The sequence below is a fragment of the Mesoplodon bidens genome (assembly GCF_964165515.1).
Source record: "Mesoplodon bidens genome assembly, chromosome: 15".
In the NCBI taxonomy this organism is placed as follows: Eukaryota; Metazoa; Chordata; class Mammalia; order Artiodactyla; family Ziphiidae; genus Mesoplodon; species Mesoplodon bidens.
In genome coordinates, this window is record NC_138171.1 from 1967533 (window position 1) to 1990411 (window position 22879).

The window sequence follows — 22879 nt, forward strand, 5'->3', positions numbered from 1 at the left end:
GCTGCTGAGCCATCCAGGACGAGCCAGAAACAGTGGAATTTGAAACTGACATGAATGTTGCTTTCCCAACCTGGGAAGTGACGTGTGTGCAGGTGTGTGCAGGCCGCCCGCATCACTAAGATGACAATTCCTCCCCAAATGGTCAGAAACCAGTGCAGATTCACACACGCCCGCCCACACGCTTACACTGCAAACCTGAAGAGTGCCCGTTCTAAGCTGTCCAACATCCCCAAATCCCACCATCATTTACTCCCCATTGGAAAAACTCAACCATTAATAACATATGCAGTAAAGGACCCAAGAACCACAGGTGTGTGGTTCTTTGAATCCAAGAAGCATCGGTCACATAACACGCCACTGGTTTTATAAAGATGCTGCAAATTAAACCACACCTCGCAGAAATGCCCGAACACGAGCACCCAGCAATCCGACACCCCATGCTGCACGCTCCCGGGCATCCCCTCTCCGTTCCTGGACCTAACGCGTTCTTCCGTTTTCAGCTCGGTTTTTTCACCAGGCTCCTGTCATGTCATTAACACAACAGCCCTCGTACGTGCACCATCTCCCCGCCTGCAGTAAACCCCTCCATTCAATCAGCCTGGAGGAATCCATGCTGGACAAGGAACCACCCCTGTCCGTCGCCAGAAGAACCTCACGCATGAGACGGTCACGAGGGCCTGTCCCCTTACCTGGTTAACTCGTACGTTTCCCCCAAGAGTGGATTGAACGGCTTGCCGGTCCTCTCCCACTGGGAAGCCACAGCCGAAACCGCAAAGGCCGCTACAGACTGGAAACAACCACAGGCTGGTGAGGGGCGGCTGTCCGTGAGGAGGCGGGAGCCGGGGCGGTGAGGGCGCCCCCCTCACTCGCTCCTGGGTGCCTTTTCAGTCCCCCACTCGCAACACGTTTGAAACCGCAGAACTTCCGGGGAAACACTGCTTATCACCAGCCACGTCCTCACAGCCACGGAAGGCAGGAACTCCGCCGCCTCCCACCCCCAGCCCGGGCCTGCCTCGCAGGCCCTGTCCGTCACACACACGTGCACACACGCGCGCGCACACACACACTCACGTGGGGTGATGGCGCTGAAAGGGCCCAAGAGGAGCCGAGTGCCGGCGCCGCCACCTGCTGCAGCCCCGACCACCAGGCAGCCGAGACCACGCCCACACAGAACGTGCCCCCGACAAATGCCTCGGCCTTTGGGCAGGACGGCACCCCAACACCCGTGCGAGCTGCACTGGCCCTTCTCCCAGGTGTCCCACTGCTGAGGTGTCCGGGTCCCTGCCGCCACATGGCCAACCCAATGGTGTCACGTTCATTAAAAGCTACGGTCTGCACCCAGCCAAGCTGCAGCCAGCCTGGCCCTCCCCCCGAAAGGAGCCCGCCGCCCACCTGCATCCTTTCCAGAGGCTGGGGCTGGCAGGAGGCTTTGTGGATGAGGTACACGTGCTCCATATACTCCGTGATACGTTGCAGGAAACTCAGAGGCTCGTTGAAGGCGATGGGCATCGTGATCTTGGACAGCTCCTAGGGGGAGCCGGTGAGGACCCGTTACCGCTACCGCTACCGGCGGCTTTGCCCAGACACCAGCGCCCCTGCCCCCACCCCTGCTCCGAGCATCACTCCCTGCAGACGCAGCCGCCTGCGCGGGACGAGACTGGAGAGGCCCTGCGGGGAGCCTGGCCTGGGAGACAGAGCCGCCCGCCCACACGCCCGCGGGCGCTGTGCCCGCCACCCACCCCCGCGCTCATGGCACACAAGGCTGCAGGCACCCCCGGGCCGCCAGCTCCAGGGACGACCCCACTCCTGGGTGTTCCTCGTGCCACCACCAGCTCCATGGTCCCAAAACATCGTTCCAACCCGTCACCCCAGGGTGACCTGGAAACTCCTCGGCCTGACAAGTGAGACCCCCTAACGTGGCCCGCTCTCAGGTACCGTGCAGGCAGAGCAAGTGTGCAGCCCCCGGAGTAGGGGGAGGCCGGGAAGGCGCTCGGGGACCCATGCTGCAGGGGCGCCGAGGGAGCCGGCATCTAGGGAGGGGGTTCCAACGCACTTCGAGAAGGCAGAGGCCCCTCCCAGGAGCACGGCTGAGCAGCGCAGGACGGCTTTGTCAAGGAAGGACCAGGGCTGGACAGGAGGGGGAGGGAAGAGGAGATGGGGGAGGGGAGGGAAGAGGAGATGGGGGAGGGGAGGGGAGGGAAGAGGAGATGGGGAGGGGAGGGAAGAGGAGATGGGGGAGGGGAGGGGAGGGAAGAGGAGATGGGGGGAGGGGAGGGGAGGGGAGATGGGGGAGGGGAGATGGGGAGAGGAGGGGAGATGGGGAGGGGAGGGGAGATGGGGAGGGGAGGGGAGGGGAGGGAGGGGAGGGGAGGGGAGATGGGGAGGGGAGGGGAGGGGAGATGGGGAGGGGGGGAGATGGGGGAGGGGAGGGGAGATGGGGAGGGGAGGGGGAGATGGGGAAGGGGAGGGGGAGGGGAGGGAAGAGGAGATGGGGGAGGGGAGGGGAGGGGAGGGAAAGGAGCGCTGCCGGCCCAAAGCCAGGAAAGACGCTGGCCTCGCTCACGGCAGGAGAAAGGGAATAAAAGCCCATGGAGATCCCACTGCACACCCAACTCAAGTGGCAAACCCCCAAACCTCTGACCCCCACCTGTTGGCAAGGCTGGGGGGACCCAGGCCACCCACACCTGCCGGTGGGAATGCAAAACGCGGCAGCCTCCGGAGAGGAGGGGACCCAGCCATGCCCCACCCCAGCCTTTGGTCTGGCGGGGCCCCATGTGCAGGAGCCTAACCCACAGTTCCTCCAGCGAATACTCAGCAAAAGGCCAGAAACAACGCAAACATCCAACCACAGGGCCACAGTTAGTCAACTATGGGGCAGCACAGCGCGGTGACCAAAAGAATGAGAAGCAGCTCTGCCCTCGTGGCTATGCTGTGGAGCTGAAACAGGTGGAGAGGAGCCAACCATTTATCTAAAGAACGGGAGGAGGAGGCCATGCAGTCGTTCTCACACGGGGGAAGGGGAACCAGAACGTGTTTTGATCGTCACCTCCAGACTGCAGGGAGGGCACAGGCACAGGAAGCTAAACGCTTGGAATATACCTTGTCTGAGAGATTTGACTCTGGACTTACAATTTTAAACCAAAATTAAATTTAGAAAAGCCATCTCTAAACACCGTCAATAAAACAGAACAAATGAGCCCACACAACCTCCCTGGAGGCACAGTCACCCAGAGGCGCTAAAGCGCAGGGACTGAAGATTCGCCCTCGGGGCGAGGACGACAAATGCCACAGACGTGCCCTCCTGAGCCGTCACGTGTGTGGGCGCAGCAGCAGGTCACAAGCTACATGCTGCGCTAAATCCATCATCTCCTGTTTCGTGAAAAATTGGGACTGTCAAGGTGGCGGAAGAGAGACAGACAGAAGACAGAAGAGGTTAGATAAATCCTGTCGCCTGGAATTTGGAGCATCGTTGAAACAAATCAAAACACAGCTCCGAACTCTCTCCCCTGAAAAGACCTAGAAACAAGACCAATCCGGTAGCCTCTCCCGAGCCCAGCTCTGGTGCTGAGCTCTCTCTCTCCCTGGACAACAAAGGTACAGGAGGAGCGGAGGCATCTTCTGTAAAGGAGTGCGGGCCAGCCTGAAGAGGCTCTTACAGCCAGAGACAGACAAGTGTGACTGGACACGGCACAGGGCCAACCCCATGAGCTGGCTGGTTAGACCAGTTATGCTGCCAGGGAACCAAAGACATCATGTGAACACCTTGATAGAGAATCACTCATTGACCCCGACTGCCTTACGCAGACCACATTCACAGTAGAGGAGGGACTTTCTCATCACAGAAATATTCCAGGTAATGAAAGAAGGGCAATCGTTATCAGCCGGCTCCGATTTGCAGCTCCTGATGAGATAAGGGGTCTGGGCACCAAGCACCAGCAGTTCTTAAATTCCGAAGAAGAGCAACAGAAAGGTCTTGTGATGGAAGGACCCAAAGGAGTCCCACACAGACTGCAAAACACACACAAGACAGCCATGCTCAGACGACTGGAAATTTGAACACAGAGTGGGTATCTGATGATGTTAAAGAACTGTGTTACTTTCAAAAGTAGGATAATAGGGGGCTTCCCTGGTGGCCCAGTGGTTGGGGGTCCGCCTGCTGATGCAGGGGACGCGGGTTCGTGCCCCGGTCCGGGAACATCCCACATGCCGCAGAGCCACTGGGCCCGTGAGCCATGGCTGCTGAGCCTGCGCGTCCGGAGCCTGTGCTCAGCAACGGGAGAGGCCACAGCAGTGAGAGGCCCGCGTACTGGGGGGAAAAAAAAAAAAAAAAAAAAGAATTATGTTCCTTTCAAAAGTAGGATAACAGTATTGTGGTTGTGTTTAAAAAGAATCCTTAACCTTTAGTGATATATAAGACATGTTCACAAATGAAAAGGTGTTTGGAATTTGCTTCAAAATACCAGGGGAGGAGGGGAGCAGTGGAGGGGCGGAGGATGCATGATTAGCCCTGACTGGCAGTGGTGAGGGCTGGTGGTGGGCAGGGTCTTCATGAGATTCTGGCTACCTCTGTCGGAAACTGTCGTGTTCACTAGTCCGTGGCTGTTTCAATGAGCTGATGGGCAGTGAATAGAGGTGTGTCACCTCCCTGGAGGTACATCCGGAGAGATGAGCATCTCACAGGGGACAGCGGATGGATGCCGTGAAGTGGGGCAGTGCGACCCAACAAGATGCGGACGTCCGACCCCGAGTGTTACATCCAGCCTTACTCTGAATACAGCCTACGGTCAGTTCCTTGGGGAATGCAATGCAATGATGTCACTCTGCTGAAAAGAGGCTTTTGGTTTTAGACCTCTGAAGAGTCAAGACCGAGTGGCTTGTTGAGCTCATCACATCCCCAGATAGACACTTTTGTGAAGACCTGAAATGTGCACACAGTCGAAAACATAGGAGAGGACAGTGCTAAAAGAAAACAATCCTGAACATGTCACTTTAAAAGATCACAGATGTGTACAGATACACGTGTGTGAGCAAGCAGGGGTCAGTGTGCACTCTTAGGTTTTCCAGCTCTGTCTGCTGAGAGGCCTGGAGCAGTGACACCCCAGGAGCCATGAGCACATCCAGCACCCAGGTCTCGGTTTATACACACCATCCTCTAATAAAAAGGTCATTGGTGGGGGCTTCCCTGGTGGCCAGTGGTTAAGAATCCGCCTACCAATGCAGGGGACACGGGTTCGATCCCTGGTCCAGGAAGACCCCACATGCCGCGGAGCAACTAAGCCCTGCGCTCTAGAGCCAGCATGCCACAGCTACTGAGCCCCTGCGCCACAACTACTGAAGCCCTTGCACCTAGAGCCCATGCTCCGCAACAAGAGAAGCCACCGCTCGCCGCAACTAGAGAAAGCCTGTGTGCAGCAACGAAGACCCAACACAGCCAAAAATAAAATAAGTAAAAATTAAAAAAAAAAAAAACGGTCATTGGTGGAAAAACTGGGGAAAGCCCAGTCAGGTACGTGCTGCAGTTAACAGTAACACCCCAGAGTGAGTGCTGTGGCTCTCATGTGAGATGCTGTCGTTACAGAAGGCTGGGTGAAGGGTAAAAGACTCGCTGTTCTGTGACTCTTCTGTAACTTTCTGTCAGTCTCAAGTTATTTCAAGATAAAAAGATGAAGTTCCCTCTGGGAAGAAAGAACTGATGGGCAAAAAATAAATGCATTAGAAGACTGGGCTGAAGACCATCCGAGAAGCAGTGAAGAAGTCATTTTTTGCAGCTCACGTAGCCCGAGTATGAGTCACCAGACGTGGCCGCGGCCGAGCACGCTGCAGCCTGCTCAAGGCAGCGCCTTCCCCTCCTGAGAAGAACCAGCCCCGACGCTCACAGTCAGGAAAGACCATAAAAGGAAAGGCCTACGACTTCTGGACACTAAGTATCCAACTATTTTTCCTGTTACTCTGCCTGCAGCCCAGGGTGGGTGGGCTGGGGGACACGGAGCCTCAGTCCCTTGGTGGGTGGCCAGGAACCCCACCAAAGCCCCCCAGTTCATGAGGGTTATCCAAAGCCAGCTGGCTACGAGCACATTATGAAACACCAAGGTAAGTGTAAACCCATCTGAAGCTCCTTATGTCAAGACATTAACCTACAGAATGGGTGTCCCACTGCGTGTTAATACTTTGGCTTTTGTTCACCTTTTCCCCTCCTGTATTTGCTCCTCTCCTGTTTTATTATCTTTACATCATGCTGTTTGTAACTATGCAGAGTGCATCTTCTTAAACTACCAGTAGTGCAATAAATTCACAGGAATTAAAAATGTGTAAGATTCACACTTCAAAACGAGTCCATCTGAACTTACCAAGCCAATGCACTTTTTCAATATACTCCACACGCTGAAATCACTTCTGGTAAACATCGGGGCAGGCAACGATGTCCTGTAAAGGGGTAACCAGAGTGACATGTATTTATTCAACCAACATGAGAGTCACTTATGACAGATGGTTTTGCTCAATGACCATGTCTTCCTTTAATCTTTCTAAGCATTAGCATTTATCTATGCTGGCAAGCCTACAGAGAAAAAAAGGACCAGACTGCCGCTGAAGTCCCAAAGAAAGCTTTCTGCATCGATCTTTGGAGGGCCTGCTAGGAAGCAATCATGGCCACACAGGCGACTTTCCTCCATGGAGCTGGGGAGACAGGTCGCTGAGTCCCCCGGGGCAGCCGTGTGCCAGCGGCCTGGAGCAGCAGCAGGGCCGCAGACGGAGGTGGAGCCAAGAGGACCTCAAGAGGGAACTGCATTAAGAAAACCTCTTCAGGGGCTTCCCTGGCGGTCCAGTGGTTAGGACTCCACGCTCCCAGTGCAGGGGGCACGGGTTCGATCCCTGGTCAGGGAACTAAGATCCTGCGTGCCGCGTGGCGCGGCCAAAAGAAAAAGAAAGAGAAAACCTTTTCAGAAACCAGCTCTTAAACCCCTTTGAAGCCTGTGCTTGTCTTTCCTGAGGCACCTTCCTCCTCAGGTGTCTTCCCGCCAATGCCGGGGAAGCCCGGGCACAGGAGACCCTGCTCACAGTGAAGTGGGTCGGGGGACCATGGGCCCAGGGGGGCACGTGGGAGAGGAGGGCAAGGCAGCGGGAGACGAAATGGGAAAGAAAACGGACATTCACGAGGCACCGCATGCCAGGCTGCTGGCAACCAGCACATGGATCCACTCTGCCAGCTCTCGTCTGGGGTCCCGAGCGGCCACGGCAGGACGGGCCCCCACTGTGAGGGAGCCACGAGGAAGGAGCGTGGCTCCGTGGACGGTGGGAAAGGGGTCCAAGGATGACCCTGGGGAGGAAGGAGCTGAAGAGATGGAGGTGGAGGAGAGGGCCGGAGCCAGGGGCATGGAGCCCCGACGTGGCACCGAGGACCCCAAGACGCTGGGACCACAGAAACGGGAGGGGCCGCCCCAGGAGAGAGGCGAGGGCGCAGGTCCTCATCCTAAGAGGAGAACCTTACTGTTCACGGCCCAAACCGCCACTTCAGAGAGGAAAAGGGGCCGCTGTCCCCGTCACTCCGGGCCACATGCGCCTTGCCTGGGAGTTTAAGAGGGGGAAGGCGCATCATCAGACCTGTCCTCTGAGACGGCCAGAAGGAAGGAGGAGGGGCGGAGCAGTGAAAGAGGCGCCTCCTTGGGGGATTCAGGAGCAGTGGTGGGAGGGGGCCGTGACAGGAGCGGGCGAATGAAGGCATCCAAGGCGCGTCTGGAGGCTGGCGTGTCAGGCCTGGGGCTGCAGACCGGAGGGAGCAGCGGGCACTCGGGCGGCTGGAGCCAGATTCCCGCCTACAGGGTGCGGGGCACTGACGGCAGAGGTCCAGGCCACACGAGTGGGCAGGAGGTGCTCTGATAGCTATGGGGCCCCAGGTGGGCACTGGGTGCCAGCGCAGGGCAGAGATCTGGGGTGAAGCTGGGCTCCCTGGAGCCGAAGCGCAAACAGCGCGGGGTGGACAGAGGCTGCCACCTCCATCCACCTGACTCACGGCTGTCCCGCCTACGTCCCCCCTTCTGCTGGTGAAGGCTTAGGTCCCTGTCATCAGGATCTGCCTGCATGAGAATGCAGTGCTGGTGGGGAGAGAACGGCCTGTGGTCTCGCTGCACTAAACAACCCTCCGAAACTCACGCACGGGGTGGGAGGTCGACGCGTCAAACGCAGGCGGCTCTGCGTGAAGCTAGCAGTTGGGTCTGATACCAGTGACCTCTGGCTCTGTGCCAGGCCCCCTGCCAACGCTAGGGCGCCCACGGAGCTCAGTCCTCCAGCAACCCCAGGGCAGGGACGGCCGCCCGTCCGCTTACGGACGGGGGTCACGTTGAGGAAGCGCCATCACTGATCTCCAGGGACCACGCAGAGGGCCAGTGGGTCTCGGGGTCTTTGGCTGAACAGGGCCCTGGGTCTGCCCAGGGGGCAGGGCCCAGGTGACACGGGACGGATGTTCCTCCAGCTCAGGGCCCGCTGCAGATGTGGGGCGAGGACAGGCGTGCTGGGAGACTCCAAAACGTCCGTGTGGGATGACATACCTGTGCTTTTGAATTCCATTCTCTTGAGGAGGCCTCTCCCCAACTTTTCCAATCCCATTACTTTTGCTGGTGTCCACATGAATCACGCCAGTGACTCTCTGATTTGCCTCTGAAAATTCCCCAGAAGAGTTATCAGAATCAAAGCCTGTGCGAGACAAGCAGAGTGGTAACTTCTGCAGGACTTGGAATATGGAAAAGCCTACCTCTAAGAATTCTCACTTGGCAAGCAGGCACCTGAAGCTCGAAAGTGCTTTTGACTGACACGTTCAGAGTAACGAACTCTTCTTCCCAAGAACCGAAGGTCGAGGCGGAGAACGAGGACCACTCCCGGGGGCTCCCCGCATGAGGCCACCACCCTGCCACCAATGCCACACTCTCCAGGTCCTTACGTGGGGGGCGGCTCCTGGGCACTAGGACAGGTTTTCCCCGGTGTCGTCAGTGACCGTACCCTCTGGGGCGGGCACCTCCATGGTGTTCACACCTAACTCAGGCTGCAGCCCCTTCCCCCTCTGCACGAGTTGCAGTCAAGCTCCACATCACGTCCTGCAACACAACCTGCTGCGGTGTTTCTAGGACCGAGCACCGCGCAAACACACCGCCAGAACCTACCAAACCAACCAACAGTAACCGAAACAGCAGACGGTGGGTGTGAACGCAGAGGGCACGCCATGTACGTGGAAACCTCGGGGAAAGTGAACTATTAGGACTTGTGTGAAATACAGTCGTGTGGTCTCCTGGCCCATCCCATCCCCCGAGTACGAGTAACAGCACCCTGGGCTGTGCTCCGTGCATCGGGAATGCTTTCTCCCAAAACGACCAGTGACTATAGGGAAAAGGAAAATGGGTTTCCTCTCAACTCAGCCAGTGCAATCCACTGAAATACTCAAGTTCTGCTCCAGAGCAAGTCCGGTCGGGAGCTGTGGTTGCCAGGGAAAGTCCTCCCAGCTGGGGTGGGCAGCTCCTGACCACTGACTATCGATGACCTTGACTACTTCGGCGAGGGCACAGCCCATGAGGAGCTCAGGGCTCCCATAACAGCCCCTCATTTCCGAGAGGAAGGCGAGGCCCAGGGTGACAGGCCAGGCGGTGACTATGGTCAGACACAAAACATAAACAAACCCGCTGCTAATAAGCCTCCTTGAGAAAACGCAAAAATAACCTTCCTTTGTATTCTTCTACATTGACAGATGCACAAAATATAGTAGTATTGAGATTTATTACACAATGAATTTGAAAGGATATATTAAAAATGAACCTCTTAGACTTCCCTGGTGGCATAGTGGTTAAGAATCCGCCTGCCAATGCAGGGGACACGGGTTCGAGCCCTGGTCTGGGAAGATCCGACGTGCCGCGGAGCAGCTAAGCCCGTGTGCCACAGTTACTGAGCCTGTGCTCTGGAGCCTGCAAGCCACAACTTCTGAAGCCCACGTACCTAGAGCCCGTGCTCCGCAACAAGAGACGCCACCGCAATGAGAAGCCCGCACACCACAACAAAGAGTAGCCCCACCTCGCCACAACTAGAGAAAGCCCACATGCAGCAACGAAGACCCAACATAGCCAAAGATAATAATTAATTTAAAAAAAAATGAACCTCTTAAATAATCAATGCTTTCTGAAATAGCCTGTCACCTCTAGTTTTTGCTAACTAGCCCCAAAGCAACATCTACTAATCCCCAGTCTAAACTTAGCCTGCAGCAGTCCCTGCTTAAGGATGCTCAGTCCTATGGACCTGGTGTTACCCTGCACGGGTGTCCCTATCTCCGAGGACCTCCCTCAGCGCTGAGATTCTGGGCCAGTGTCAGGTAGAAAGCTCGTTTAAATCACAGCCCTGGCGTTTGCCCAAGAAAACAAGGCAGCTCCTCCCTGACAAGTGCATTGAAGTCCTGTCTCTGATGAAGCCAACACTACATAACAGTTTAAACATTTTAATATACAACACATGTTTATTATAGAAAAAGAAAATACAGACAAGCAAAGGAGAAAGTTGAAATCATCTGTAATCTGATCACTCAGAGATACCCACCTTTGACAGGTTAGTCTGACTTTTTACAACCCTTCATCTGTACATATTTTTCATGTACTTTAAAACCTTTCAATTTAAAGGTACTGATTTTTGGGCTTCCCTGGTGGCGCAGGGGTTAAGAATCCGCCTGCTGATGCAGGGGACACGGGTTCGAGCCCTGGTCCGGAAAGATCCCACATGCCGTGGAGAAGCTAAGCCCGTGCACCACAACTACTGAGCCTGCGCTCTAGAGCCCTCACGTGGTAACTACTGAGCCCACAAGCCACAACTACTGAAAATAAATAAATAAAGGTACTGATTCTTGTAGGAAGTAACTGCCTATCTTTTTAAAATTTATTTATTTGTTTATTTATTTATTTTGGCTGCGTTGGGTCTTCATTGCTGTGCACGGGGTTTCTCTAGCTGTGGTGAGCGGGGGCTACTCCTCGTTGTGGTGCGCGGGCTTCTCACTGCGGTGGCTTCTCTTATTGTGGAGCATGGGCTCTAGGGGCGTGGGCTTCAGTGGTTGTGGCTTGTGGGCTCAGTAGTTGTGGCTCACGGGCTTAGCTGCTCTGCGTGGCATGTGGGATCTTCCCGGACCAGGGCTCGAACCCGTGTCCACTGCATTGGCGGGCGGATTCTTAACCACTGCGCCACCAGGGAAGCCCCAGTAGTTGCCTAGTGAAGTCATTCATTTAATAACTGCTGGGTTTAAACACTTTTAAAATTAGAGTCACAAAGTAAGACCGATTCTATAAACAGTGAAGTAGTCACTGTCTGGGTATTTCATTGCATTGGGAGACTTCATATTTTTCGTCTTTCTGTTACTTGCTTGGGAACCAAAGGGCCGAGGTGAGCAACTATTTTCACCTAGACATCTGCCTCTTCCGCCTGCATCTCAGGGACACGCGGAGAGGTCCCGCCGTGCGGAGAGGCAGGGATGGGGTCACCTACACGCCACACTCCATGCAGTTCAAGCCCTCTCCGGGAAAAGACCTTCTGGAGTATCGGCTACACTGGTCCCAGGTGAAAGGCAGCTTCCCAGGTGAGAAGGCCACACCGAGGCCGGGCCCGCTTGGTCTCAGACGTGGTCAGCCTGAGAGGGGCAGGTGGCCCGAGGGCGTGAATCCCTGACAAACACCCTGCTTGGTGGGAATTCAACTGCTAAAGACTACTGATGAGCGTGCGGGTTAAGCAGACAAGCATGCTTCCCAGAAAAACACGTCTACAAGGAACACAATAGCTATGAAGTCACGGAAGATAAGAGGACTCAGCAGTTCAGCCTCCGAAAACAGCGATGAGCTCAGGGCCTGCTCCTCCGGGGGCTTCGGACAAGAATAAGTCAATAATCTCAGGCTGCCCACCCCTCAAGCTGCTCCAACCCTTCACTTAGGAGAAGCATGGCCGGTGAACACCCAGGGGCACAGGGACAGGGCTCCACGAGACAGGAGCGCCAGCAGGGACAGCAAAGGTGTCCAGGGGAACAGTGACAGTGCTCAGGAAAGAGCCTTTTGTCGTGCTGGGCACCACGCTCTTTTGGCACTGATTACGGAAGCGCCCCTCTGACTGCCCTTGGGAGGGTTAGCACTGAAAAACCCGGCGGCAGTAATATTTCAGAGCTGCTGTTTCTATGTTCCCACACCTGAGAGGGGGGCATGGGCTGGAAGAGTCTCCTGAAGTCCGTCTCCACCAAGGAGACCCCTCAACAGAAAAAGCCAAGTGATGGTCCCCCTGCTGATGAGGAGGGTGGAGGGCAGACAACGGAGGGCATCTTGAACGTGAGTTCTGGGGCCCCCTGTGGTCATGTGTCCCTCGGGCGGGAAGAGGAGGAGGAGGGGTTGGTTGTCCTAAGCAAATGTGAGCCAACCCAGCCCGCCTCTCCTCCCCCTGCCACCCCGCCATGCGCTCTGCGCACCAGGCTGTGCACCAGCGCTCACAGTGGTGTGTGGGAAGCGAAACAGAACTGAACTCTGACACAGTAAGAGCTGCTGGGAGAGCAAGTAAATGTACTGTTTTTGGGTAGACTTTAAGCAATGCAAAACACGATACAGTTATAAGACAGGACAATACGTTTCTGATCATTAAGTATAAATAATATAAGAATGCTGGCCATCTCACACCCCAGGGCAACTCTTAAAGACTAAAACACAGTTGCCCTTTCTTGTTATCTTTAGTGGTCCAAAGTTGATGTTTTCCCCCAAATCTAGGATAGGACACATGCTTTTACTGAAGGCTGGTGCCTGGGAACACGTCAGCTCTCTTCCCACACAGTTTTCCCGGGCCGTCCTCACGTCCCCGGGCTACGGCCGAGGCCTGGGTCCGAGGGCTTCGTGCTCACGACACGACCTCTGAACTGGCCTCTCCCTCCGCTCACCTGTGACGGCATCGAAGAACTCCTCCTCTCCGTTCATCCTTCAGTGCCAGGCTCCGCCGCCGCCTGATCTGCAGGGTCTTCTACTGAATCATTGTACTGGGTCTACATCGACAGTGTAAGAAATTTCACGCTATGGACTTTTTAAGGTAAAAATCCAATAGGCACTGGAGATCTAAAGGGAAAAAAAAAACACATTTTGGTATACTTAGCTTTCATAAGTTGTACAGTTTAGAAACATTTAAAAATACCCATTCACCATTCTTGAGGTCAATCTCAATTACATCTGAGCAAAGAAGTAAAAGGAATGATCACATACAAGAGGAAACAGTCATAATATCCACATCCATCAATGGGTAGCACGGCAACAAGTAACCGCTATCTGGAGTTACTTTAAAAGCCACTACACTGTATAAGGAAGCAGTGAAACGACTAATCTGGGGGTCGCGTGGACACTCCGAGAGGCAGGTTAGCTAAAGTGAGGCATCCACACGCTGGGGCCCCAACACACCTCCGCTGACAGCCAATGCAAATCTTTACCAGAAGCTGGAACAAACGGTTATAAATAAATGCAAAGGTATGTGTAAACATTTATTTCACATCAACCTGAAACCAATTTTCAATTCTAGAGAATTAAGACTGCTGTGTACCTTAGTTGTTATCAGTATAAACTGTAATCAACTTAAATTTTCTCAAAGTTATTTTAGCTCAATATTTTAGTAGAACTCATGCATATTAACTTCTCCCAACATGAAGCGCAGTATTTCATAAATGGCAAGAGACTGAAGCAAAAGGTCAACCTGATCCCAAAAGGTTTGACTTTTTATGAAAATAAGCAGAGACCCATATTTAATTGTGTGTGCCATGTAGCGACGGGACCAAGACCTCTCCTCCAGTTCTGAGAGCAGTGAAGGAACACGTGGTCCCGAGGGGGGATGCATCCTCTGTCCTTGGAGTGGCCACACGGAGCTTGGTGACACCTCCAAAGCGCTCATCTCTGGGCTCCATCCTGAGCACATGTGAGCGTCTACATTATGCAACAAACTGGCATTAGGTCATTCCGCTCTTCCTTCCCCAAAAGGCTCTTCCAGAGCTTCCTTTTCCTTTCCCAACTTCCCAACCAGCCAGCAGAACCGGACACCTATGCAGCTTCTGGAAAACACCCATTCAAAGCCTCACTCAGTAGTTGACGGTTGGGTTTTCTTTGGCAAATTAGAGAAGCTGTTCTTACTTGCTTCTGATTCCTCTCTGATATGACAGGTCCCATCTACAACACCCTGCAATATGTTTGATCTCTAGAAGCCCCTAAAAGGAACCAGTGTTCCCCGGAGGAGACAGGGCGCAGTCCAGGACTCGGGTCCCCCTAGAGGCAGCAGGAAGCTGGCAGGACTACTGGGGTCACGTCAAAAGGCTCCGTCGAACCTACAGAGGTTCCCACTGCGACAACGGGACGATGTGAGCCCCATGAACAGCCAGACGGATGGAACACATTCCATACATTTAAGTCCCTGAGTTCACAGAGATGCTGAAGAAGAAATTAACTGGTCACCACTGGATGGATGATGCCAACACAGTCTTTTGAAAACTAGGACACGACAGGAAAGCGTCAAGCCTTTCAGCTGCCTTCCTGTGCAGACTCCCTGTCCCGCTTTATTTATTTATTTATTTGGCTGCATTGGGTCTTAGCTGTGCATGTGGGATCTTTCACTGTGGCGAGTGGGCTCTCTAGCTGTGGCGCGGGCTCTAGAGCACCCCGGCTCAGTAGTTGCGGCACGCGGGCTTAGTTGCCCCTCGGCATGTGGGATCTTAGTTCCCCCATCAGGGATCGAACCCACGTCCCCTGCATTGTAAGGAGGATTCTTAACCACTGGACCAGGGAAGTCCCTCTCTGTCCCACTTTTTAGAGGTGCTCTTGCCGATCCATGAAGGACTCAGGGTGTGTGGCATCACCGTGCACAACCCTGATGAATTCCCACGTCTGGTTGCTGACCACCCACAGCTGTGCCATCATAGACCCAGATGCGCTATGCGACTCCTCTGAAGGGGTCCTGTCAAGAAAAGCAAGCCAGGCTTCCCTGGTGGCGCAGTGGTTGAGCGTCCGCCTGCCGATGCAGGGGACACGGGTTCGTGCCCCGGTCCGGGAGGATCCCACATGCCGCGGAGCGGCTGGGCCCGTGAGCCATGGCCGCTGAGCCTGCGCGTCCGGAGCCTGTGCTCCGCAACGGGAGAGGCCACAGCAGTGAGAGGCTCGCGTACAGAAAAAAAAAAAAAAAAGAAAGAAAAGCAAGCCAGAACCCAGCCCTCCTCCAGCTGTAACTACCAACTTACAGAGCACAGAGAACAGAGGAACATGCTATATGCCACCGTGGGGGCACGGTGGGCAAAATCCAGACTCCGGGGAATTCTACAGGGCAAAGCCCAGCTTCTGGAACGGATAAACCACAGAGGACAAAGGGAAGGACAGGTGAAGGGGTGCTTTGCTATCCCGACCGCGGTGACAGTGTCAGGGGTGTGGACGTGCGTCAAAGCTCGCTGTTAACTGTACGTGCCACAGTGCACCCCGGAACGGGGCCGTAAAAAGAGGCACACGTGTCGTAACTGCAGTTTTCTACGAGAGCCTTGGGACTTCCCTGGCGGTCCAGTGGTTAAGACTCCGTGCTTCCAGTGCAGAGGATGCAGCTGTGATCCCTGGTGGGGGAACTAAGATCCCACATGCTGTGCAGCACGGCCAAAAAATAAAAAAAAAATTTTTTAATATATGTTTACAAGAGGCCTTATCATTTAGAGCTACACGCTGGAATATGTACAGACAAAATGATAGCATGTCTGGGATTTTCTTCAAAATGACTTGGGAGGAGTCGGCAAGGTGATTACTGGGACACGATGGGCCAGGAACCGGTAAACCGCTGAGGCTAGAAAGGGGCTCACAGGGGACCGCTGCTTCTCTGTACATTTAAAATCTCCCGGGACTTCCCTGGTGGCACAGTGGATTCGGAGCCGCCTGCCAATGCAGGCAACACGGGTTTCATCCCTGGTCCAGGAAGATCCCACATGCCGCGGAGCAACTAAGCCTGTGCGCCACAACTACTGAGCCTCTAGAGCCCGCGAGACACAACTACTGAAGCCCTCGTGCCTAGAGCCCGTGCTCCGCAACAAGAGAAGCCACCGTGATGAGAAGCCTGCGCACTGCAACGAAGAGTGGCCCCCATTCACCACAACTAGAGAAAGCCCGCGTGCAGCAACAAAGACCCAATGCGGTCAAAAAGAAATAAAATTAAATCTTAAAAAAAAATTTATTTAAATAATAAAAGACTACATCCTTTGTTATTAAAAAATAAAATAAAATAAAATCTCCCATAATAAAAGGCATGTTGAAAGCCGTGGTATTTTCCTTTTTTATATGCTTCCTCACCTGTAACAAAAGTCCTAACGTTAAAACTAAATCAATCCAAACTTATGGAGAGTCTTTAAAATGAGGGTGTAAGATGTCAGCTTGGACAAACACTGAAGTCACAGGCTAGGCTGACAGCTGGGGCTGTGACGGCTGCAGTCCCTGCGATTCTGCTACGAGGACCACGCGGTCCGACCCTCACCAAGTACGGGAGCCCCACCTGGGGAGGCTCCACAAGGTCAAGGCCAAAAGCCTCACAGCAGCCATCAGACTTGCTGGCGTGTGCAAGGTGGAGAGTTAACCCCACCCAGTGTGCAGGCAAGTCACACATTGTATCTTCTTTGTTTTGCCCAGTGGAAACCAGGCACTGCTGCGGAGTATCCACACCAGAGGGCGGTGACGAGGCCAGGCCTGGAGGGGGGGGCCTCTCCCGGGTGGGGGGCCCTCTGGGGGCAGAGAGGGCAGGGCATCCTTGCTCCCTCTCAGTTTCCCCCACACCTGACCCCCCCTCAGAAGCCTTGCTGCTGCAGGACCCGCCGGTCCGCACCCGGCTGAGTGGCCTCTGACCCCGAGGTGGGCCCCGCCCCCATCCGGCCACACCCCTGTGGAGGGGACCGCAGGGCGGGCGGGAACAGAAGCCTCTTTTCCAACGCGTCTGTTGTGCCCTCAGAGAACGATCCATGAAGACAGTGCTTCAGGAAAGGGCTTTCTTTTTTTAAATCAGCTCTTTCTGGTCAGCTGCTTCCTTTTCTAACTCTAGAGAAAAACACGGAAAAATGAGCTTGTGCTGGACATCTTCGCTGGCCTCCGGGGCCCCTCCTCCAGCCCCGCAGCAAGCGCTCCCTCCTGGCCTCTTCAGGGGACACCAGCCAGGGCGCCCCACCGCTGCCAGGTCCGCACAAGGTGCCTGGCCCCCCACAGGGCCCCCCAGCTCTCTTCAAGGTGCCCACTCCAACCGCGCTGCCCCGAGCTCCCAGGACCCGGCTCCAAACGCAGTGTCCACCGCCACGTACATGAAGACCTGCATTCAAGTCTTACAAACCCATCTTTACATTTTCTTAGAAAAGCAGACCCAGTCACTGAGGAATAAGTGACTGGCTAAGGGCCCTGGGGGTTAATCTCCACGGTCAACTCACTAGAGACTCGAATTGCACGTTTACTTCTCTTTCTCAATAAAGAATGGGCAAGGCAACCTAGATATGATCTTCACAAAGAAAGAAAAGCTCACCAATAATGTGAAGATTCTAAAGCTACTTTTGTGGTTAAATATCAATTCTGAATTTAAATTGTTCAAAATAATATAAATTTTATTTAGTAATTTAAACATACATTAGCAAGCATCAACCAGATAGAAGATAAACAGAGGACTTGGACAACACAATCAACCAACTAGATCTAACAGACGTAACAAGAACTCCACCCAACAACAGAACAGACCTTCTTCTCAAGTACACATGGGACGTTCTCCAGGACAGACCATATGTTAGGCCACAGATTACTTCTCAAGAGATTTTATTGATTGATTGATTGATTGATTTTTGCGGTACTCGGGCCTCTCCCGTTGCGGAGCACAGGCTCCGGATGTGCAGGCTCTGCGGCCATGGCTCACGGGCTCAGCCGCTCCACGGCATGTGGGATCTTCCCGGACCGGGGCACGAACCCAAGTACCCTGCATCGGCAGGTGGACTCTCAGCCACTGCGCCACCAGGGAAGCCCCGACTTCTCAAGAGATTTTAAATGATAGATATACAAAGCATCTTCTCTGACCATAAGAGAATGAGTTAGAAATCAGTAACAGGTACTATGTATAAAGCAGACAACTGGGCTTCCCTGGTGGCACAGTGGTTGAGAGTCCGCATGCCGATGCAGGGGACACGGGTTCGTGCCCCGGTCCGGGAAGATCCCACATGCTGCGGAGCGGCTGGGCCCGTGAGCCATGGCCGCTGAGCCTGCGCGTCCGGAGCCTTGCTCCGCAACGGGAGAGGCCACAACAGTGAGAGACCTGCGTACCGCAAACAAAACAAAACAAAACAAAAAGAAACAGACAACTGATGGGAACATATTGTATAGCACCGGGAACTCTACCTAATGCACTGTGGTAACCTAAATGGGAGCAAAGTCCAAAAGGGAGGGGATATCTGTATGTGTACAGCTGAATCATTTTGTTATGCAGTGGAGGCTAATACAACATTGCAAACCAACCATACTGCAAAAAAAATTAATTTAAAAAAATCAGTAGCAGAAGGAAAAATGGAAAATTCACACAATTCTAGAAACTAAGTAACATTCTCTTGGGAATTCCCTGGTGGTCCGGTGGTTAGGACTCGGGCTTTCACTCCCGGGGGCCTGGGCTCAATCCCCAGTCAGGGAACTAAGATCCCGCAAGCCTCACGGCACGGCCAAAACAAAACAAAACAAAAAATTCTCTTAAAAAACCAACAGATCAAAGAAAAAAGTTACAAGTGAAATTAGGAAATCTTTAGAAACAAATGAAAACACAACACACCAAACTTTACGGGATGTAGTGACAGCAGCTAAGGGGACTATTTAGAGCCACCGTTGCTTACGTTAAAACAGTGAGGGCCTCCCTGGTGGCGCAGGGGTTGAGAGTCCACCTGCCAATGCAGGGGACACGGGTTTGAGCCCTGGTCCGGGAGGATCCCACATGCTGCAGAACAACGAAGCCCATGAGCCACAACTACTGAGCCTGCGCGCCTAGAGCCTGTGCTCCACAACAAGAGAAGCCACCACAAAGAGAAGCCCACGCACCACAACAAAGAGTGGCCCCCACTCGTCACAACTACAGAAAGTGCGTGCACAGCAATGAAGACCCAACACAGTCAAATAAATTAATTAATTTTTAAAAATACCTCATTTTCTAAAAAAAAAAAAAAATTCCGTTTACAATACCATCTAAAACGATAAAGTACTTAGGAATTAACCAAGGAGGTTAAAGACAGTACAATGAAAGCTATTAAAACATTGCCAGAAGAAATTAAAGACATAAGCAAATGGAAACACATCTCATGTCCATGGACTGGAAGACTGAATATTAAGCTGTCAACACTTACTCAGCCATAAAAAAGGAACAAAATTGGGTCATTTGTAGACATATGGATGGACCTAGAGTCTGTCATACAGAGTGAAGTAAGTCAGAAAGAAAAAACCAAATATCAGATATTAACGCATATACGTGGAATCTAGAAAAGTGGTACAGATGAACCTACTTGCAGGGCAGGAACAGAGACACAGACGTAGAAAACGGACGTGTGGACATGGGAGCGGGAGTGGGACTAACTGGGAGATTAGGATTGACATATACACACTACCCTGTGTAAAACTGATAGCTAGTGGGAACTTGCTGTATAGCACAGGGAGCTCAGCTCGGTGCTCTGTGACAACCTGGATGGGTGGGATGGGGGGTGGGAGGGAGGTCCAAGAAGGAGGGGATATATGTATACATATAGCTGATTCATTCACTTCGTTGTACAGCAGAAACTAACACAGCATTGTAAAGCAATGGTACTCCAATTTTAAAAAAAGAAAAAAAAAGATGTCAATACTACACAAAGCAATCTATAGATTCAATACAATCCCTATCAAACCCCAATGATGTTTTTTGCAGAGACAGAAAAATCCGTTCTAAAATTCATATGTCATCTCGACCGTGAATAGCCAAAACTATCTTGAAGAAAGGAGAACAAAGCCAGAAGACTCACACTTCCTGATTTCAAAACTTACTACAAAACTACAGTAATCAAAACAATGTGGTACTAGTACAAAGACCAATGGAAAAGAAGAGGGAGCCCAGAAATAAACTCTCACATATACCATCAAGTGATCTGTGACAGGTGTGTCAAGACCATTCAAGAAGAAAAGGGCTGTGTCTTCAATAGATGGTGCTGGGAATCTGGATATCCACATGCCAAAGAATGAAGTGGGACCCTATCTTACACCATATACAAAAATTAACTCTAAATGGATCAAGGACCTAATTTAAGATCTAAAACTAAAAAACTCTTAGAGGAAAACATATTGCAAAACCTTTACAACTTTGGATTTGGCAATGATTTCTTGGATAAGACACCAAAGGCAGAGGCAATTAACGAAAAATTAGACAAACTGGACTTTATGAAAAATTTAAAAATCTGTGCGTCAGACACTATCAACAGAGTACAGAGGCAACCCCAGAATGGGAGAAAATATTCACAAATCATACATCTGACAACAGATTAATATCCTGAATATATAGAGAACTCCTAACACTCAATAACAAAAAACAAACGAGCTGATTCAAAAATGGGCAAAAGACCTAAATAGACATTTCACCAAAGAACATATATACAAATGGCCAATAAGCACATGAAAAGATGCTCAACTCACTAAACATCATGGAAATGCAAACCAAAGCTATAATGAGATACAATCTTACACCCATTAGGATGGCTACTATCAAAAAAAAAAAAAACCCACAGAAAATAACAAGTCTTGGTGAGGATATGTAGAAACAGGAACCCTTGTGCACTGTTGGTAAGAATGTAAAATGGTACAGCCGCTGTGGGAAACGGTAGGGCAGTTCCTCAAAAAATTAAAAATAGAATTACCATGTGATCCAGCAATTCCACTTCTGGGTATACACCCTGGAGAACTGAAAGCAAGGTCTCGAAGGGATCTTTGTGCACCAAGTTCACAGCAGCATTATTCACAACAGCTAAAACATGGAAGCAACCCAAGTGTCCATCCACATACAAAAGGATAAGCAAAATGTGGTCTAGACATACAGTAGAATATTATTCAGCCTTAAAAAGGAAGGAAATCCTGTACTATGCTACCGCACAGATGAACCTTGAGGGCATTCTGACCGGTGAGATAAGCCAGACACAGAAAGACAAATATTGTATGATTCCACTTATCTGAGGTCCCTGGAGGGGTCAAATTCATAGAGGCAGAAAGTAGAAGGTGGTTGTCAGGGGCTGGGGGAGGGGGTGGGGACTTGGTGTTTAATGGGTAAAGAGTCTCCATTTTACAAGATGAAAAGAGCGGTGGGGATGGACAGTGGTGATGGCTGTATACACAACCCCTCAACTGCACACTTAAACATGGTCAAGATGGTAATTTTTATGCTATGTGTATTTTACCACAATTAAAAAAATTTTTTTTCTCACTTTATTTTTATTTATTTATTTATTTTTGGCTGTGTTGGGTCTTCGTTGCTGCGCGCAGGCTTTCTCTAGTTGTGGCGAGCGGGGGCTAGTCTTCGTTGCAGTGCGCAGGCTTCTCCTTGCGGTGGCTTCTCTTGTTGTGGAGCACAGGCTCTAGGCACGTGGGCTTCAGGAGTTGTGGTGCGTGGGCTTCAGGAGTTGTGGCTCGCAGGCTTCAGTAGTTGTGGCTCGCAGGCTCTAGAGCGCAGGCTCAGTAGTTGTGGTGCACGGGCGTAGTTGCCCTGCGGCATGTGGGATCTTCCCGGACCAGGGATCTTCCCGGACCAGGGATCGAACCCGTGTCCCCTGCATTGGCAGGCAGATTCTTAACCACTGCGCCACCAGGGAAGTCCCAAATTTTTTTAACTGGAAAAAAATACATTAGCAAGTAGGACAAACAAGAAATGAACAATCATGCACAGAGCTCCACGCTCTGGGTGCCAAGCTTACGCAGCAGTACTCTGGAAAGGAAAAGTTCCACTGGGAACTTTGACAGATTCTCAAATGACAGACTCTCGCTAAGAAGAGCCCAAACCCCATCCAACACTCAAACCTCAGGGTACGTTTCTCCTTCTACCGGTTCAGTGTAATGCAGCATAAACTTTGCGGCCCATTTCCACCAGGAAAGGCAGCTGGCCAGGTGAGATCAGGGAGCTGAAGAGCTATGAGGGCAGTGGCTCGGGGCGGGAGGCGGGTTTGGAACCTGAGGAACAGGGCATGGAAGGACTGGCCAGGAGACCCGCAGAGAAGACTCCACAAAGCCTGGCCCCACCCCCTTCCCCCACAGAGGTCACACTCAGAGGGCGTTCACAGAGCAGGTGCCCCCAAAGAACTGCAGATGAGACATGGCCAGGGCCTCAGCCAAGGGGCAAGCTTCACTAACCGGACACTTGCTCAACCCACCGGATGCAGAAAACTGGGTTTCCATCAAGAACGAGCCAGAAACAGAAGCAAGCGAGCAGCAGCCTTCAAGAGCACGGTCCATCCGTAAGACTCTCACTGCCCCACAGCTCTTAAGGTCAAGGCCAAACCCGTCCCAGAAGCAGACAGGCCCGTGCACAGTGCAGACAGCAGTGGCGTGCCACGGGCCAGTGACAGAACAAACCAAAGGCGCTGGCGCCTCCCCAAGGGCCTGTCCTTCCCAGGGAGCGGCCCGGCAGGGACCACCCTGGCCACGCCGCCTGAGGCTGGCCTGTCACACCCCAGAAAGATGCTATGGTGATGCTTAAATGTTACCAGAGTGCACACGCTGGGGTGCCCACCAAGAATGTGGAACCAGTGTCACTTCTGAGTGTGAAAACCCCAAGAGTTTAACACGCAGTGGACACAATTATTATCAGGAGGAATTAAGAACTGAAGGATGGGGATGGG

At 52.5% G+C, this 22879-nt stretch overlaps 1 protein-coding gene across 3 annotated transcripts in view; it reads right to left on the reverse strand.

Annotated features, from left to right (window-relative positions):
* OSBPL2 (oxysterol binding protein like 2) overlaps positions 1-22879 on the reverse strand; it is a 42738-nt gene that overhangs the window by 12269 nt on the left and 7590 nt on the right. The window contains exons 2-6 of one of the 3 annotated variants that reach the window (XM_081256251.1): positions 12920-13091; positions 8544-8652; positions 6348-6423; positions 1393-1527; positions 690-787 (exon numbers count right to left, since the gene is read on the reverse strand). In XM_081256251.1, coding sequence (XP_081112377.1) covers positions 690-787; positions 1393-1527; positions 6348-6423; positions 8544-8652; positions 12920-12956 — 455 coding nt within the window. In that variant the 5' untranslated portion in view covers positions 12957-13091. Of the gene's footprint in view, positions 1-689; positions 788-1392; positions 1528-6347; positions 6424-8543; positions 8689-12919; positions 13092-22879 lie in introns of all 3 variants that reach the window. The other 2 variants (XM_081256250.1, XM_081256252.1) reach the window with 2 other exon arrangements.